The sequence below is a fragment of the Pongo pygmaeus genome, chromosome 10, assembly GCF_028885625.2.
Source record: "Pongo pygmaeus isolate AG05252 chromosome 10, NHGRI_mPonPyg2-v2.0_pri, whole genome shotgun sequence".
NCBI lineage: Eukaryota > Metazoa > Chordata > Mammalia > Primates > Hominidae > Pongo > Pongo pygmaeus.
In genome coordinates, this window is record NC_072383.2 from 48,539,012 (window position 1) to 48,556,455 (window position 17,444).

Genomic DNA, 17,444 nt, shown 5'->3' on the forward strand with positions numbered 1-17,444 from the left:
ACTCCTGTTGGAAAGTGCAACCTGTAATCCCACCAGACTAGAGGCAATGATGGAGCCCAGATAGTTGCCCTATATGACCTCAGAGAATGGGCAACATCCTTGTCCAACCAGCAACCCCAGTAGCAAGCCCCAAGTGTTACTGGGGGTTCTTTGCTCCCAGAGCTCCCAAGATGGTGGCGGGCCACTTCCAAGATGGTGGCAAGCCTCATGTTCTCTGACCTGGGGTTCTTGGCCTCACGGATTCCAAGGAATGGAATCTTGGGCCATGCGGTGAGTGTTATAGCTCTATTAGAAGCCGTGGGTCATGGAAGAGAGCCGTGGAACCCACTGACTGGTGTTCAGCTCAATTAGGATGAACCCGGGCACTTAGCTGTGCAGGAACAATGGCGAGCCTTTAGCCTGATTGGGAGCAGCAATGGGTGCCTGGCTGGATCAGGAGCACAGCGGACACCCTGCTGGATCCAGAGGGATGGAAGTCAGCGGCAGGTCTGCGACGGTGGCAAACAGCAGTGGTGGATGGCGAGTGAAAGCTCAGCGAGAGCTGTAACAAACACGGACCAGAAGAGAGTGCAGTTGCAAGATTTAATAGAATGAAAACAGAGCTCCCATACAAAGGGAGGGGACCCAAAGAGGGTAAGCCATTTCCAGCTTGAATGCCTGGGTTTATATCCTGATCATTGTCCCTGCTACTGTGCTCTCAGGCAATAGATGATTGGCTATTTCTTTACTTCCTGTTTTTGCCAAATTAGCTTTTACTGAGCTGTCTTTACTACCTGATTGGTCGGGTGTGAGCTAAGTTGCAAGCCCCATGTTTAAAGGCGGATGCGATCACCTTCCCAGCTAAGCTTAGGGATTCTTAGTCGGCCTAGAAAATCCAGCTAGTCCTGTGTCTCAGTTCCCCCTCTCAACAGGAAAACCCAAATGCTGTTGGGGAGGTGGGCCAACGACCGCACTAACTGCTTCCTGCTGAACTGGGGCATAGTAGGGGTTGTGCAGTTGAGATTTCCTCAGGAGGGGTGCCTTTGATGTCATTAACTTCGGACCATGGGCTAGCAGGCTGGTCCAGGGGTCTGCAGTAAATTTTAGTCATGGACTGCATCTGAGGCTCAATTTGAAGAACCATTTGTAGCTTTATAGCTTCAATCCTGGAAGAGACAAACTTAACAAGGAGGTTAAAGATACAGGGTCCAAAGAGGAGTAACAATATTATAGCTGCTAGAGGTCCTAAGAAGGGGAGAATCCAGGGTGTTCATTGGCTGAAGAGGCCCCAGGGTCCAGTGTTTTGAAGCTCCTCTGCTCTATGTTGTATTCGATCTTGAATTTCTTTAACTTTCTCAGTGATGATTCTGGATTGATTAACATAATAACAGCATTGTTCCCCTAAAAATAAACAGGTTCCCCCTCTTTCAGTGGTTAGCAAGTCTAAATCTCTTTGATTTTGAAGGACTACTGCTGCTAGGGAATTAAGTTGATCTTGCAAGGTGACCAGGGAGTCGGCAACCCATTCCATGTCACCATTTAGTTCTTGAGATAGTTGGTAGTAGAACTGAGTAGAGGTTGTGATATCACCAATGCCAGTACCTAGTCCACCTAGCACTCCTGCTTTGATAACAAAAGGAAGAATGGGAACTCTTTTGTTGCAGGGCTTGGGTATAACATGATTGTATAAATCTCGTTCAGTGTAGATGGTCATAGGAAGCACTAAGAATGAGAGGAAGCACATAGATTCTGAAGAGCCATTCAAACAATGATAGGCTGAGGGACCACAGACAAAAAATATTCCTGAAGGTAGGCAGACTATTTGTGTGGGAGGAGTTACCCACCTGATGCATTGGGAGTTGGTTGTGTCTATAGTGTTGCTAAATTTTACACAGGTGAGGTTTGAGGTATGGGTTATTTCCAGATTGGAAACAAGAGGTCCTACTAAAATGGAAGTGGTGATTATTTCTGTGCTGAAGTTGTTCCATTGTTAGATACAGGTATTGAAATGTATGGCCTGAAGTGCAGGGGGAGGCACATCCAACAGTTAGTAGGGTTTTGGGCCGAGACCTCATGAAGCCCAGTGAGGGTGTTATTAAATAGACTTACCAGGCGAGTATGGGTACGGAGGGTTTCATGTAGTTTTGAGAGATATAATCCTTTGTAGGGGCTAGGGGAGCTATGTACCCGGGTCAGTTGGGAGATTACTTCCTTTACATGTTCTTCTCGTGCCTGATCTTGAACTCCACCCCCATCAGACATACCGGTATGGGTGAAGTAAGTCCAACAGACAGTGGCTCCAAGACCTCCAGGACAACTAGGATTAATCATTTTCCCTGTCCAATAATGAGTATTTGCATGCATGCAAAGAGTGGCAGAGTTATAGCAGTTGCGGGGCATATGGGTGTGGGCAGTGAAGGTGGGGATTCCCTTAGATAAACTCCTATACGATGGGGCATCAATATTTCCAGGAAGCCACATTCTCCATAGAAACTGTTGGTAAGGGGAGCTACTGGTTGTGCGGCAACATGGAGGGGGTGCACTGAAAGTGAAAGGGGGTAAGAGAACAGTAAAGAGAAAAATATGATAAGGGAGGGCCATGGGGATTTATGATTTTAGTTACTTTCCTCATGGTTGTTGCTTGAAGAGCAGGCACAGATCCTCTAGAGGTTCACAGGAATAGCTAGCGTTGTCTCCTGGATTTTTGGGTTCCTTTGGCAGTATCCAGGATTTGGCTTGAGTGTGAGGTATCCAAGACTCCACTCCAGCCACTTTAACTGCAGTTGGGGTAGATAAAATGACTGGGTAGGGTCCATCCCTAGCTGTATTTAGGGATGGGGAATTAAAGGGAAGACACTTGGCTAATACCATGTCACCAGGATGGAATAATTCCTTTCCGGGACAGGCTCCTTGTAATGTTTTAAGAACTTGTTGATATTTGGCTAAGGAGGTGATGTCTGCAACTAAGTTGGCCATCTCTTGGTCGAGCACAAGGTCATTGGTTAGGAAGGCCACCCATACAGCATTTCGTATGGGCTAAGTCCCACTTTTTGGGGAGAGTTTCGGATTCTTAGTAAGGCTATAGGCAACAGAGCAGGCCATGCGAGGTGGGTTTCCTGGGTTAGCTTTTTTAGATGTCCTTTGAGTGTTTTGTTCATTTTCTTGACCTTCCCTGAGGACTGTGGCCTCCAGGTGCAGTGTAAGTGATATTGTATGCCTACTGCCTGGGATACTCCCTGGGTTACTGCAGCCTTGAAAGCAGGGCCATTGTCATTCTGTAAGCCTCAGGGAAGTCTGAATCTGGGAATTATTTCATGAACTAGTGCCTTTATTACCTCTTGGGCCTTTTCTGTCCTACAGGGGAAGGCCTCTGTCCAACCAGTGAAAGTATGTACCCAAACTAGTAGATACTGAAATCCCTGAGATTTGGGCATGTGGGTAAAATCTAGTTGCCAGCCTTCTCCTGGGTAATGGCCTGTTCTTTGTTCTCCTGAAGGAGCTTGGCAATAAGGCAGGGGATTATTTCTTTGGCACACTTCATAGGCTCTGACTATCTGCTTGATAGTTTTGATGAGGCCTGCTCCAGTAAATAATGATTTGGCCATCTTAATGGTGCTATCAATGCCTAAGTGAAAGGTTTGGTGAAGGGTTTTAAGTAATTTCCATTGGTTAGCTGTAGGCAAAAAAGTATTTTTCCTTCTTTGGTGGCTAGCCATCCTGAGGGGAGGAAACTATGTCCTCATGAGGTTCCCCATTCTATTTCTTCTTCTGAGTACTGGGGCTTGGTTTCCTGGAGGGGATTACCCCATACTAGGGGTCCTTCTATAAGCATTTCTAATGGAGGGTCCTGCCTTGCTGCTCTTTTGGCTTCAATATCTGCTTGGTGGTTCCCTTCTATTTCCCTTTCCTTTCCTTTCTGATGACCCTGGCAGTGTAAGACTGCCACCTCTTTAGGTTTCTGTACAGCCAATAATAATCTCCTAATGGCTTCCTGATGTTTGATAGGTGTTCCCTCGGAAGTTAGGAATTCCCTTTCTCTCCATATTGCTGCGTGGGTATGGAGGATTAGGTAAGCATACTTAGAGTCTGTATATGTATTTACCCTTTTTCCTTCTCCTAATTCTAGTGCCTGAGTGAGGGCTATTAGTCCTGCCAGTGCTGAGCACTGGTTCCTGGAGTGAGGGGATTACTTTCAAGTATCCCATTATCACTGACCACTGCATACCCCGCTTTTTGAAGTCCTTTTTCTATAAAGGAACTTCCACCACTATACAAGTTGAGGTTGGGATCAGTCAAGGGAACCTCTAAAAGGTCCCCTTGAGTGGCGCAGATTTGAGCAATTACTTGTTGACAGTTATGTTCTATCTTTTCTTCATTGTCTGGAAGAAATGTGGCTGGGTTAAGCGTTGCACAAGTGCGCAGTCACAGCACTGGCCCTTCAAGTAATAGCGTCTGATATTTAAGTAAACAGTTGTCTGACAGCCACAAGTCTCCTTTAGCAGTGAGTATGCCGTTCACATCATGAGATGTCCACACAGTAAGATCTCTTCCCTGTATCATTTTAACTGCTTCAGATACTAAGACTGCTGCTGCCACCACTACCCATAAACAATGAGGCCAACCCTTTGCCACTACATCAATTTCCTTACTCAGGTATGCCACGGGTTGCAAGCTCATCCCTCGGACCCGTGTAAGGACTCCTGGAGCTATTCCTGTTTTTTCTGTGACATATAAAGAAAAGTCTTGCCCCACTGGCAAGCTTAACACTGGGACTTGGGTTAGGGCCTTCTTTAGGGCCTGGAAAGCCACTTCTGCTTCAGGTGTCCATCTTACTAAATAGGTATTGGCTGTCTGAGTTTCCTTAATTAGTGTATATAATGGTCTGGCTATTTTGCCATACCTGGGCATCCATATTCGGCAGAAACCTGTTATGCCAAGGAACACTCTTAGTTGCTTTAGGGTTTTGGGATGAGAATAAGCCAGTATAGGCTGGATACATTCCTCACTGAGGTCCCTGGTGCCTTTGGATAATTTTAGCCCTAAGTATTTAACCTGCTGTGAGCAGAGCTGAGCCTTTAGTTTGGAAACTTTATAGCCACTGGTAGCGAGAAAATTTAAGAGCGCTTGGGTGGCTTGATGGCACAAGGTTTCTGAACGGGTGGCTAAAAGTAAATCATCCATGTACCGAAGAACAAGAGTGTCCAGGTATGACAATTGGCTCAAGTCTTGGGCTACTGCCTCGCCAAATAGATGGGGGCTATCCCCGAACCCTTGGGGTGAAACAGTCCAGGTGAGTTGAGACGTTGGGTTCGAAGGATCTTTAAAGGCAAACAAGAATTGAGAGTCAGGATGTACAGGGATGCAGAAAAAGGCATCCTTAGGGTCCAGGACTGTAAACAACTCTGCTTCCTCTGGTATTTGGGAAAGCAGAGTATAAGGGTTAGGTACAGCTGGGTATAGAGGTACAGTGGCCTTACTGATAATCCTGAGATCTTGCACTAACCTCCACTGTCCATTGGATTTCTGTACTCCTAAAATTGGAGTATTGCAGGGGCTATTGCATGGTTTTACTAGGCCTTGGGCTTTTAAGTCCTTAACAATCTTTTGGAGTCCTTGTTTGGCATCGGGTCTGAGGGGGTACTGCCTTTCGTAGGGAAAGGAGGTGGAATCCTTTAGTTTAACTTGAACGGGATGGGCATTCTTTGCTCATCCATATTGTCCTTCTGTTGCCCAGACTTCAGGATTAATTCCTTCCTCAAGCAGAGGACAACAAATGGGTGTTCCTTCTCCTATGTTCAGGTGTATAAATGAAATGCCTAACCTTGTTTTTACTTTAACTCGTTACTTTGAATTTTGTCCTGCTTGTCTCTTTAATCACCAAGCCTTGCTTCTCATGTAAATAAGACTCTCTCTAGCTAGGAAAGCTGGACAAACTCCAACTGATCCCTTAATTTACAAGACACTAAGGGCTCCTCACCCAACCCCCTTTCGTAGAGTTGTCCAAGGTAAACAGATCCTCAGCATTTCAAAGGAGCTCAATTAACTAATAAGTTAGTAACACCAACAATGTATGAAGTTCCCAGGAATTTTCTCCAAGAGATAACAATATAAAACCTTAAGTTCATGTCCGGCATAGACCCTATATCTAATTAAAAGATTTAGAACCTTGCACCTAGTACCATTGCTCTTCTTGTAACCATTTGTCTTTTAAGTTGTTTATCACTCTGTAACCATTTTGATTCTTTTGATTCTTGCATGTTTTCACTTCTGTAGAATGATTACATTTAAGTCCCCCTCCCCTTCCTAAACCTAGGTATAAAAGTTAATCAAGCCCCTTCCTCATGGCTGAGAGAATTTTGAGCATTAGCTGTCTCTTTGGCCACCGGCTTAATAAAGGACTCCTAATTCATCTCAAAGTGTGGCGTTTCCTTAACTCGCCTAGGTACAACATAATGGCGCCCACTTTTGCTAGAATGTCTCTCCCTAACAAGGGAGTGGGGATCTCAGGCATAATTAGAAAAGCATATGAAAAGAGTAAAGTTCCCCAGTCACAATTTAGTAGCTGGGAGAAGTATCTAGTGACCGGCTGTCCTAAGACCCCTTGGATTGTGACAGATCTGAAGGACAGTTGTCCAGGACAGGAAAGTGAGACTGAGAAGGCCGCACCAGTGTCCAGGAGACAGTTAACCTCCTGGCCCTCAATGGTCAGGCATACCCAGGGCTCTGTGAGGGTGATGGCATGGGCTGGCGCTTGCCCTGGGCACCCTCAGTCCTGCTGCTGGATCATCTGTTTAGTGGCTTCTGACTTAGAGGAACTTCATCCCCTGGGGCAGTGGGCCTTCCAGTGGTTCCCTTGACATAAGGGGCATGGATGATGGGGTGGCTTATTTCTACTTGGACAATCTTTTTTAAAGTGTCCTTGTAGACCACACTGGAAGCAAGCCCTATTTGGCATTTGATTTGCCCAGCTTTTCCCTTTTGCAGAGCCTCCAAAGTTTGCTTGCCTGAGGGCCATGACTAAAGTGGTGGCCTTTTTTTTTTAATCCCATTTGTCCCATTCCGTCTGCTCCTCCTGATCTCTATTATAAAAAACCGAGCTTGCCAAGTTCAATAGGGTTTCTAAATTTTGCTCCAGGCCTAAGGTAGACTTTTGAAGTTTTTTTCTAATATCTGCAGCTGACTGAGTGATAAACTTATCCTTTAAGATTAGTTGGCCTTCAGTAGAGTCAGGTGACAGGGAGGTATGCTTCCTCAATGCCTCCCTTAGTCTCTCCAGAAAGGCTGTAGGATTTTCTTCCTTTCCCTGTGTTAAAGTGGACATCATTGAATGATTCATAGGCTTCTTCCTAGTTTTCCTTAGTCCTTCTAGCACACAAGTTAGCAAATGTCTGCTGCACAAATCTCCATCTTCTGATTCTGTGTCCCAATGAGAGTCTACACTGGGAACTGCCTGCTGGCCTTTGGGGAATTGTTCTCTTTTCTCTGCTGCAATCCTATCATTGACCTGACTGAGATACCAGAGATCACCAAACTCTCGGGCTGCAGTTATGGCGGCACTTCTCTCATTTGGGGTTAGTGTCTGACTTGGCAGTAACATTATATCTCTCCATGTCTGATCAAAGGATTGTCCTAACCCTTGTAAAACATCAATAATAGCCATCAGGGTTATCTGAGAATTTACCTAGGTCTATTTTAATTTGCTTTAAGTCTGAGAGAGAAAAAGGTACATGAACTCTGGCTGGGCCGAATTCTCTTCCTCCCACTGCTTGGAGGGGGCATAATTGGGGATATTGGCACTCTTTGGTTCATTGTTTACCCCTTTGTCTATCTCCTTTTGGACATCTAGGTTGAAGGGGGGTCCTTATTAGTTGGGGAAGGAGTCGGGGGGAAGCTGGGGTAGGGAGGTAGACTCTGAGGGCTTCCTGTAGGGCATAAATCACACTCTACATAATTGTGAGTTGTCTCTTAATGAAAAGAAAGTTTGTACATATGGCACTTCACTCCTTTTGCCTTCTTTTCTACAAAAGAGGTCTAGCTGTAAGATGGTGTTATAATTTATACATCCCTCAGGAGGCCAGGTTTCTCCACCTTGAAGAGGCTATCATGGCCAGGCGGTACTGCAGAAGATTATAAGTCACTTCTTTCTTAGCGTCTGAGTGTCAAATTGGTCCCAGTTCTCCAGAATACATCTTAGGGGTGTTTTGCCTTGGGGGAACACTTCCCATTCAAAAAAAGAACATAGGGATGCCAGCACCCCTAGTCATTTTCCGATGAGCATTAGTCCTAGAGCATCCTCTATGGTCCTAATGCTTATTCCTTTCCAGGGTGTGTAACCACCCATGGACCTCTGCTTAACAGATTAGTTATGCTCACTGATGTAGCAGTCCTGCACCCCTTTTCCCACCTTTCTTGACCACAAAGAAAGGGGTCTGGGCTGCTGGATTCTAGCAGCATGCCCAACGTTGCCTTTGTGCTCAGGGGTGAGTCCTAGAGCTGGGCTGGGTTCCTGAGTATTTCATAACAACCCAGCTGCCCCATCAAGATGCATTCTCATAAACAACCATTCTTATGCAAATTCATTTAGAGAGGGTGTAGGTGACCTTTTGAGTCAGGATATTGATAGTCTTTTTTGATTCTGTAAGTACTTTAAGTCTTGGCTGGATGCAAACAGCTCACACATTTGAGGAGACCAATTATTAGGCAATTTTTCTAACTGCTTCCAAAAGAGTTTCCTTATCAATTACTGAGTACCCATTGTTGTTTTTCCCTCAATCACCTGGGAGGAACCATCTATCGTCCTGTCCTGAAGGGAGTTCCTCCTAGGTCTGGCCGGATCTTTGTATGGTAATTAAGATTTAAATCCCCTGTTAGGAAATCTGCTGGGTTAAGGGAATTATCAGCCATTGGTGTTAAATTACCTTTTTCTAACAGAATAGCCCCATACTTTATGATTTTTGAGTTGGTAAGCTACCTTTTTGCTTTTTTGACTTAGAATAATTCTGAACTGGTGAAGTGTGCTCACAATGAGGTTTCCTCTAAAAGTTACTTTTCTACTTTCTTCTGTTAGCAAAGCAGTTGCCGCTACAGATTGAATGCATCCACGGGTTACTGGGTTAAGGATTTTTGATAGGAAAGCTATGGGTTGTCAGTGGTCTCAGTGTTTTCAGGCTATGACCTTGTTTACACTGACAACAAGGTAGTATTGGAGTGTTATAGGGAAGACCTTCAATTGTCAACTATAGGTTTTAAATTTACCCTGGCTTTTAAAGGAATAGGGCACACTGTTGTTGTTGTTTTGTTTTACTATTTCTATCTTTCTCTTTTTCTCTTTGACTCTCTCTTTCTTTCTCTCTCTGTCCTCCATCTCTCTCTCACTCCTCCATCTCTCTCTCCTCCTCTTAGCCATTACAAACTTGGGGCCCTGGCAAGGGTGGTGGGGAAAGGGTCCCACATAACTGCCCATGTCGATAACTGTATACCTAAATTGGGAGGGACACCAGGGATAAGACTCCCTGGGTTTATAGCCTACATACCTAAGGACACAGCATAGAGCTTCCTTAGATCCCTTTGGAGATACAACTTCCTAGAGGAAATGCAAGTCTGAATCATTGGTACCTAGGAGGCAGGGATCAGAGGAAGTAGATTCAGAGGTAAGGAGAATTTTGGGGCTATGCTTTCAAGAAAGTCATGGTAAGGACCCAGGAGGTATGGGTCAGAAGAAAAGGTAGGGGCGCACACATGGGTGACTGTTGAACAGAGACTTCGGACTGTGCCATGATCTCAATTGGCTAATGCCAGGAGTTCAGGACGACAGCTTTCTGCCTCTAGTTGGCCCTCGGCTTCCCCAAGAAAATTGAAAGCAGAAGCTGGTTCTAGGCAGACGAATGCTCCCAACCCAGAAGGGTTGGGGGTTGTTAGAAAGCCCTTCCCCAGACAGCCTCACACCTGAGTCTTAAGTCTGGCAGCCATGCTAATCGTTTTTAACTGGCCGACAGGTGCCCAGTATTTTCTGCCAATTCTAAGGAAGGACAGGACAGAATAGCAAGCAAAAGTGGTCCAATATTACTCACTGCTTTGGAGGTCCCTTCATGGTTGCCAAATGTTACCAGGGGTCCTTGCTCCCAGAGCTCCCAAGATGGCGGTGGGCTGCTTCCAAAATGGCAGCAGACCACTTCCAAGATGGTGGCAAGCCTCATGTTCTCCGACCTTGGGTTTTTGCCTCACGGATTCCAAGGAATGGAATCTTGAGCCATGCAGTGAGTGTTATAGCTCTATTAGAAGCCATGGGTCATAGAGGAGAACCGTGGAACCCAGTGACTAGTGTTCAGCTCAATTAGGACGTACCCAGGCTAAAGGGCACTTAGCCCTGCAGGAACAATGGCGAGCCTTTAGCCTGATCGGGAATGGCAATGGGTGCCTGGCTGGATCAGAGCACAGTGGACACCCTGCCAGATCCAGAGGGATGGAAGTCAGCGGTGGGTCTGTGACGGCAGCAAACAGCAGTGATGGACGGAGAGCGAAAGCTCAGCTTGAGCCGTAACAAACACAGACCAGAAGAGACTGCAGTTGTAAGATTTAATAGAGTGAAATCAGAGCTCCCATACAAAGGGAGGGGACCTACCAGGGGAACCCGCCCCCAATCAGAACTACTGATAAGGGTCTATGTTCAGCAGTGCACGTATTGTCTTGATAAACATCTTAAACAACAGAAAACAGGGTTCAAGAGCAGAGAACCAGTCTGACCACAAATTACCAGGGCAGGGTTTTTCCCCACCCTAGTAAGCCTGAGGGTACTGCAGGAGACCAGGGCATATCTCAGTCCTTATCTCATCTGCATAAGACAGACATTCCTAGAATGGCCATTTATAGACCTCCCCCCAGGAATGCATTCCTTTCCCAGGGTATTAATATTAATATTCCTTGCTAGGAAAATAATTTAGCGATATCTTCCCTACTTGCACTTCCATTTATAGGCTCTCTGCAAGAAGAAAAATACGGCTATTTTTGCCCAACCCCACAGGCAGTCAGACCCTATGGTTGTCTTCCCTTGTTCCCTAAAAATCACTGCCACTCTGTTCTTTTTCAAGGTGCACTGATTTCATGTTGTTCAAACACATATGTTGTACAATCAATTTGTATAGTAAACACAATTATCACACTGGTCCTGAGGTGACATACATCCTCAGCTTACGAAGATAACAGGATTAAGAGATTACAGGCATAAGAAATTATAAAAGTATTATTTGGGAACTAATAAATGTCCATATTTAAATGAAATCTTCACAATTTATGTTCCTCTGCCACAGCTCCAACCAGTCCCTCCATTCAGGGTCCCTGACTTCCCACAACAGTAACCCAAGGAGAGTAGCTGTTGCCAACTTGAATGCCGGGATTTATATCCCGATCATTGTCCCCCCTGCTGTGCTCTCAGGCAATAGAAAATTGGCTATTTCTTTACCTCCTGTTTTTGCCTAATTAGTTTTTTAGTGAGCTCTCTTTACTACCTGATTGGTCGGGTGTGAGCTAAGTTGCAAGCCCTGTGTTTAAAGGTGGATGCGATCACCTTCCCAGTTAGGCTTAGGGATTCTTAGTCGGCCTAGAAAATCCAGCTACTCCTGTCTCTCACAAGTACCTGCAGATGCTACCAACTGACTCATCCAGAACCCCAAGCTGGACTTACTGAAAAAATCTTTCCTGCCAAAGCAAACCTGTAAAGGCAGAAGAGGTGACTGCTTCCTCAAAAACACAGACAGCAACACAAGGACATAAGAATCACAAAGAATCAGGGAAATATGACACCACCCAGAGTAAACTAACAAAGCTCCAATCACTAATCCTAAAGAAATGGAGATCTATGAAATGGCTGACAAAGAATTCAGAATAATCCTCTTAAACAAGTTCAGTGAACTACAAGAAAACAGGGATAGACAACTAAACAAAATAAGGAAAATACATGGAGAAAATAAGACGTTCAACAAAGAAATAAAAACAAAAAAAGAAAACTTACAGCTGAAGAAAAATGTAATAGAGATCTTCAACAGCAGACTCAAACAAGCAGAAGAACCTATGAACCCTAAGACAAGTCATTTGAAATTATCCAATCAGAGGAAAAAGAAATAAAAAAACAAAAGAGTGAAGAAAGTCTATGAAACATATGGCTATCAACTGAACCAATATACAAATTATAGAGGTACCAGGAGAAGAGATAGAGAAAATGGTAGAAAGTCTACTTAAAGAAATAATGGCTTAAAACTTCCCAAATTTAGGGAGAGAAATGGACATCTAGATACAGGAAGCCAAAGCTTCCCAAAAAGGTTCAATTAAAAGAGGTCTATACCAGGTGAGGTTGCTCATGCCTGTAATCCCAACACTTTGGGAGGCCAAGGTGGGCAGATCATAAGGTCAGGAGTTTAAGACCAGCCTGGCCAGCAGGGTGAAACCTCATCTCTACTAAAAATACAAAAATTAACCAGGCATGGTGGCATGTACCTGTGGTCTCAGCTACTTGGGAGGCTGAGACATGAGAATCACTTGAACCCGAGAAGCAGAGGTTGTAGTGAGCTGAGATCACTCCATTGTGGTTACAGTGAGCTGAGATCACTCCATTGCACTCCAGCCTGGGTGACAGAGTGAGATTCTGTCTCAAAAAAAAAAAAAAAAAAATTATACCAACACATACTATAAATTGTCAAAAGTCGAAGAAAAAAAGTGAATTTTAAAAAATTTAGCTAGGCATGATGGTGTATGTGCCCATAGTCTTATCTACTCAGGAGAGACTGGGGCAGGAGAATTGCTTGAGCCTGGGAGATTGAGGCTGCAGTGAGCTATGATTGTGCTTTCCCATAACAGCCTTTGCATTTAACTGTAAAAATGGCAACCCTCTTCCAGGTCCCCTCTCCACAACACAGAGCTTTCTTCTTTCTCTTATTAAACTTTTGCTCCAACCTCACCCTTGGTGTCTGCACTCCTTAACTTTCTTGGTGGTGAGACAAAGGACTCCAGGTACTACCTCAGGCATATTGTGATGCATGGGCAAGACTGTAACATTTTGGTTCCTTGGCTGGGAGATATCAGAAGGGTGAGTAGGAGCAGACCTCCAAACTTTTTTTTTTTTTTTTGAGACAGAGTCTTGCTCTGTCGCCTAGGCTGGAGCGCAGTGGCACCATCTTGGCTCACTGCAAACTCTGCCTCCTGGGTTCACACCATTCTCCTGCCTCAGCCTCCCAGATAGCTGGGACTACAGGTGCCTGCCACCTCGCCCAGCTAATTTTTTGTATATCTAGTAGAGACAGGGTTTCACCGTGTTAGCCAGGATGGTCTCAAACTCCTGACCTCGTGATCCGCCTGCCTCAGCCTCCCAAAGTGCTAGGATTACAGGCATGAGCCACTGCACCCAGCCATCTCCAAACTCTTTACTTTGATTTCTGAAGCTGCTTCTCATTTTTTTTTTTTTTTTTTTTTTTTTCTGAAGACCAAACAAGACACTGGGCCCCTGCCAACCAGTTAAAAGATTTTAGAGTGGCTGTCAGCCTTACAAGACTCAGGGGACAGGTTTGCTGGAAAGTCAATCCTGCATTGCCATCAGGTGGTGGGAATGTTAGTTCTGTTCTGATCTAGTTTCCTTTCACAGAGGACCTAGCCATCGCATGGGGCTAGAAGGAGGTCCTGGGGCAACTGAAGGTTTCTGGCTGAGGCTACTCCTTGGTGTTACCTGAAGGGCCCCTAGAATAACTTCAGCTTCTGAGAGCCCGTCAATGTTGTCTACACCAGGACTTCCAGACTTTTCTATAGCATTTTCTTCCTTTCTTTTTCGTGGCTATTATGTCTCCTATCCCTTCTTTGTATGCTATGTTAAGGGAGTTTTTACAGCCTAGGGAGATAATCGTCTTGGGTAAAGTTAGCGAGTGCCTTAGTAACCAGGAATGTAACTTTAAAAATTGCTGCTTCTGTGATTTCCTTGAGATGGGGGGGATTTCAAGATTTCAGTCTAAACTTTCACCTAGTGCGGGCCTTTTTGATCCCCAGTGATAGGCATTCATAGCACTATATGGGAGGATATTCCACCCTAAGTGAATACCCTCCTCTCCATTTGGGTTTTCTAAGAGCTCAGCATTGACAAACTAATTTTCTTCTGCTGGGTGGCATACTATGGTGGTAGCCTATTAAGACCCAGACCTCTCTGGGTCTTAACCTCTGCCTAAAAATAATTTGGAGTCAGAGTTTTTACCTAACATTTCAAACCCTACAGCACCACCAAATGGGATGGGATTTTTCATGGGGAGTCTTGTCAGTTCTTTGCCCAAAATCTCTAGTTCCCCAATTCCTTTCCTTGTTATATCCCTCTCTCAGTGCTCAGGCCCCATGCCCTATTTGTAGACAGTAAAACTCCCCTTTCAACAGGTGGGAGGAAGCCATCCTGGCAAGACAGATTTTAGCCTCAGTGCTATCCCCATCAGATATTCTTACATTCTTTTGAGGCATCTGTTCTGCATCCAGCTATGTTGGCATCCAAGAAAAAAATGGATCTTATGTTTAAGTCAATTGGTCCCATTCTCTAGGAATTCATTACTTTGCCTGGGCAGTAATAAGAAGATATAAAGGTAGGGTTAAACCATTCACTCCATTAAAGGGTCTTGCCCAAATTCAACTACTGCATAATCTCTCCTGGGCCCCTGGGGTACTTCTGGAAGCCTTATAAGCCAAGTGGGTCTAAGAAACCAGCAGGGTGGAGAGCTAGGGCCTCACCCAGATAAACATGACTATTCTTGCTGACTAGCTTCTCCAGATCCATTGGTGAAGGTCATGCTTGCATCCATGGGTGGCACCTAGGATGTTCACTGGGACCCAGAGGAGATGGGAGGAAAGAGAAGGGAGATACCCCTTCTATCTTTCTCTCCACACTGGGTCACTCTGAAAGGAGGAGGGAGACTAAGGGACACATTCTCCCCTCTCTTTCCAGATGGGTAACAACCCATCTTTAGCCTGCGCTTCCCTTGAGTACAGCCTGGATCAGTGAAATTCCTCTGACCCTCAGACTCTAAAAATAATGCCTCATATTCTTTTGTACTTGGCATGGCCATTTCACCAAGTGCAGAACTGGGGGAGGCCTGCTCTCTTCAGGAAAGTGCCTTTTTTTTTTTTTTTGAACCAGAGTCTCGCTCTGTCACCTAGGCTGGAGTGCAATGGTGCAATCTCAGCTCACAGCAACCTCTGCCTCCTGGGTTCAAGTGATTCTCCTGCCTCAGCCTCCCGAATAGCTGGGATTACTGGTGCTGCTGCCATGCCCAGTGAATTTTTGTATTTTTGTAGAGACAGGGTTTCACCCTGCTGGGCAGGCTGGTCTTGAAATCCTGACCTCAGGTGATCTGCCCACCTTGGTCTCCCAAAGTGCTGGGATTACTGGCATGAGCCACAGCACCTGGCTGCTCATTTCAACACTATCCAGCAACTAGATCTTTTCTGCAGGCAGGAGGGCAAATAGTCTGAGGTCCTCTATGTGCAAGTCTTCTTTGCCTTGAGAGACAACCCAAATCTTTGTCAGCACTGCAAAATTGACCCTCCTCTTTTAGCAGTCATATCAGACAAGCATGCAGGAGATAATTCCCCAAAGTCAAAGAAACAATCCCCTGGGGGAACCCTTAAACACAACTTCCGGATGCCCTGGCCCTTCTTCCCCACCCCATTCACATCATCAGCTCCTCCAGTTCTACCACCCAAACCCCAGATTTTTTTTTTTTTTGAGACAGAGTCTTGCTCTGTCGTCCAGGCTGGAATGCAGTGGCACCATCTCAGCTCACTGCAAGCTCCGCCTCCTGGGTTCACGCCATTCTCCTTCATCAGTCTCCTGAGTAGCTGGGACGACAGATGCCCACCACCATGCCAGGCTAATTTTTTGTATTTTTAGTAGAGACAGGGTTTCACCGTGTTAGCCAGGATGGTCTCAATCTCCTGATATCGTGATATGCCTGTCTCGGCCTCCCAAAGTGCTGGGATTACAGGCATAAGCCACAGTGCCCAGCCCCAAACCCCCAGACTTTTCTATGCTATTTTTCCTTCCTTTTTTCATGGTTTGAAATGGCTCTGCTCTCTTTATGATATCCCTCCAAACTGGGAAAAGTTAATTTCTCAAACCTTAAACCTTAAAATTCTTGGCTTAGAATTGACTGGGGGGGAGGGCACTCAGAAACCTGCCATGCCATTCCAAAAAGGTAAAAGGTTTGTTTTGTTTTGTTTTGTTTTTTTACCAGTTTAGCTTTTGGCTTCTCTCTCCCTGTGCAAACCAGTAAAAGGAATAATAAGGATCACTGTTTATATTCTCTGTAAAGCTTTGATTAATGAAAAAGGATTTATGAGGTTGGTCTTAAGCTGTTGCCAATCTGGTGTGCTTTGCATGTCTTTCTGTACGGTTCTGTCAGAAAGAGGGGTACCTTAGGATGGAATGTGGGTCTAGAGCTCCATAAGCCCGCTGTTCAAGCCAGCCTGGTAAACTGCTCAGTAACAAACTTTGCTGTAGGCCTCCATCTTGTTTTACATCCTTGGAAATGTGACCTGTAACCATGTGGCAATACTTTGTTTTTAATCTCCACCATTTTACAACGATGGCCCGAGTTCAATTCTGGCTTGGAGAATGAGTACCTTTGGGTTAATGTCTGTATGACTTTTGCCATTTGCTGATTCTCTTCCCCTCCATGAACAACTTCTAGCTTCCCTTCTTAAATCTTCCTTTCTCTGAGTTGCCTTTAAAAGTTCTAGATTTTGTAAAAGTGTGGCCACCCAGTAGGTTCACCTTGCCCACTGCCTCAAAAGAGCTGATTTATTGGGATGGGGGAATTGAAATGAAGAAGGGTTGATTCATGTGGGGCTGGCTGTGTGGGAGACCACAGTTTTGTTATTGCTCTGGTCAGTCTCCCTAAGCATTCGGGGAGCAGAGTTTTTGAGGCGGCTTTGTGGGTGGGGAAGGCCAGTGAGCCGGGAATGCTGATTGTTTAGGTTAGAGATGAAATCACAGGGAGTCGAGGCTGTCCTCTTGTGCTGAGTCCGTTCCTGGTAAGGGGCCACAAGATCAGATGAGCCAGTTTATGAGCCAGTTTATCAGTCTAATCCATCCAGCTGATCCATCAGGTGCAGGGTCTGCAAAATATCTCTTAGATATTAGAAGCAGTTTAGGGAGGGCTAGAATCTTGTGGCCTCCAGCTGCATGATTCCTAAACCATAGTTCCTAATCTTGTGGTTGGTTTCTTGGTCTGACAAAGGCAGTCTGGTCCCCAGGAAAGGAGGTTTGTTTTGGGAAAGGGCTGTTATCATCTTCGTTTTGGACTATAAACTATAAGTTCCTCCCAGAGTTGGTTCAGACTATGCCCAGGAATGAATAAGGGCAGCTTGGAGGCCAGAGGCAACATGGAGTTGGTTGGGTCAGGTCTCTTTCACTGTCTCAGTTACAGTTTCACAATGGCGGTTTCAAAAGC

The 17,444-nt window shown here is 45.2% G+C and overlaps 1 protein-coding gene and 1 pseudogene across 1 annotated transcript; both read right to left on the reverse strand.

Annotated features, from left to right (window-relative positions):
- Positions 1-952: 952 nt before the first annotated feature.
- Positions 953-2,580, reverse strand: LOC129009603 (syncytin-1-like). Its single transcript, XM_054442824.1, is given in 2 exon segments — positions 953-1,971; positions 1,974-2,580. Coding segments are annotated over 2 exon segments (1,626 nt in total).
- Positions 2,581-7,116: 4,536 nt separating this feature from the next.
- LOC129010706 (uncharacterized) lies at positions 7,117-14,770 on the reverse strand (annotated as a pseudogene).
- Positions 14,771-17,444: the final 2,674 nt, after the last annotated feature.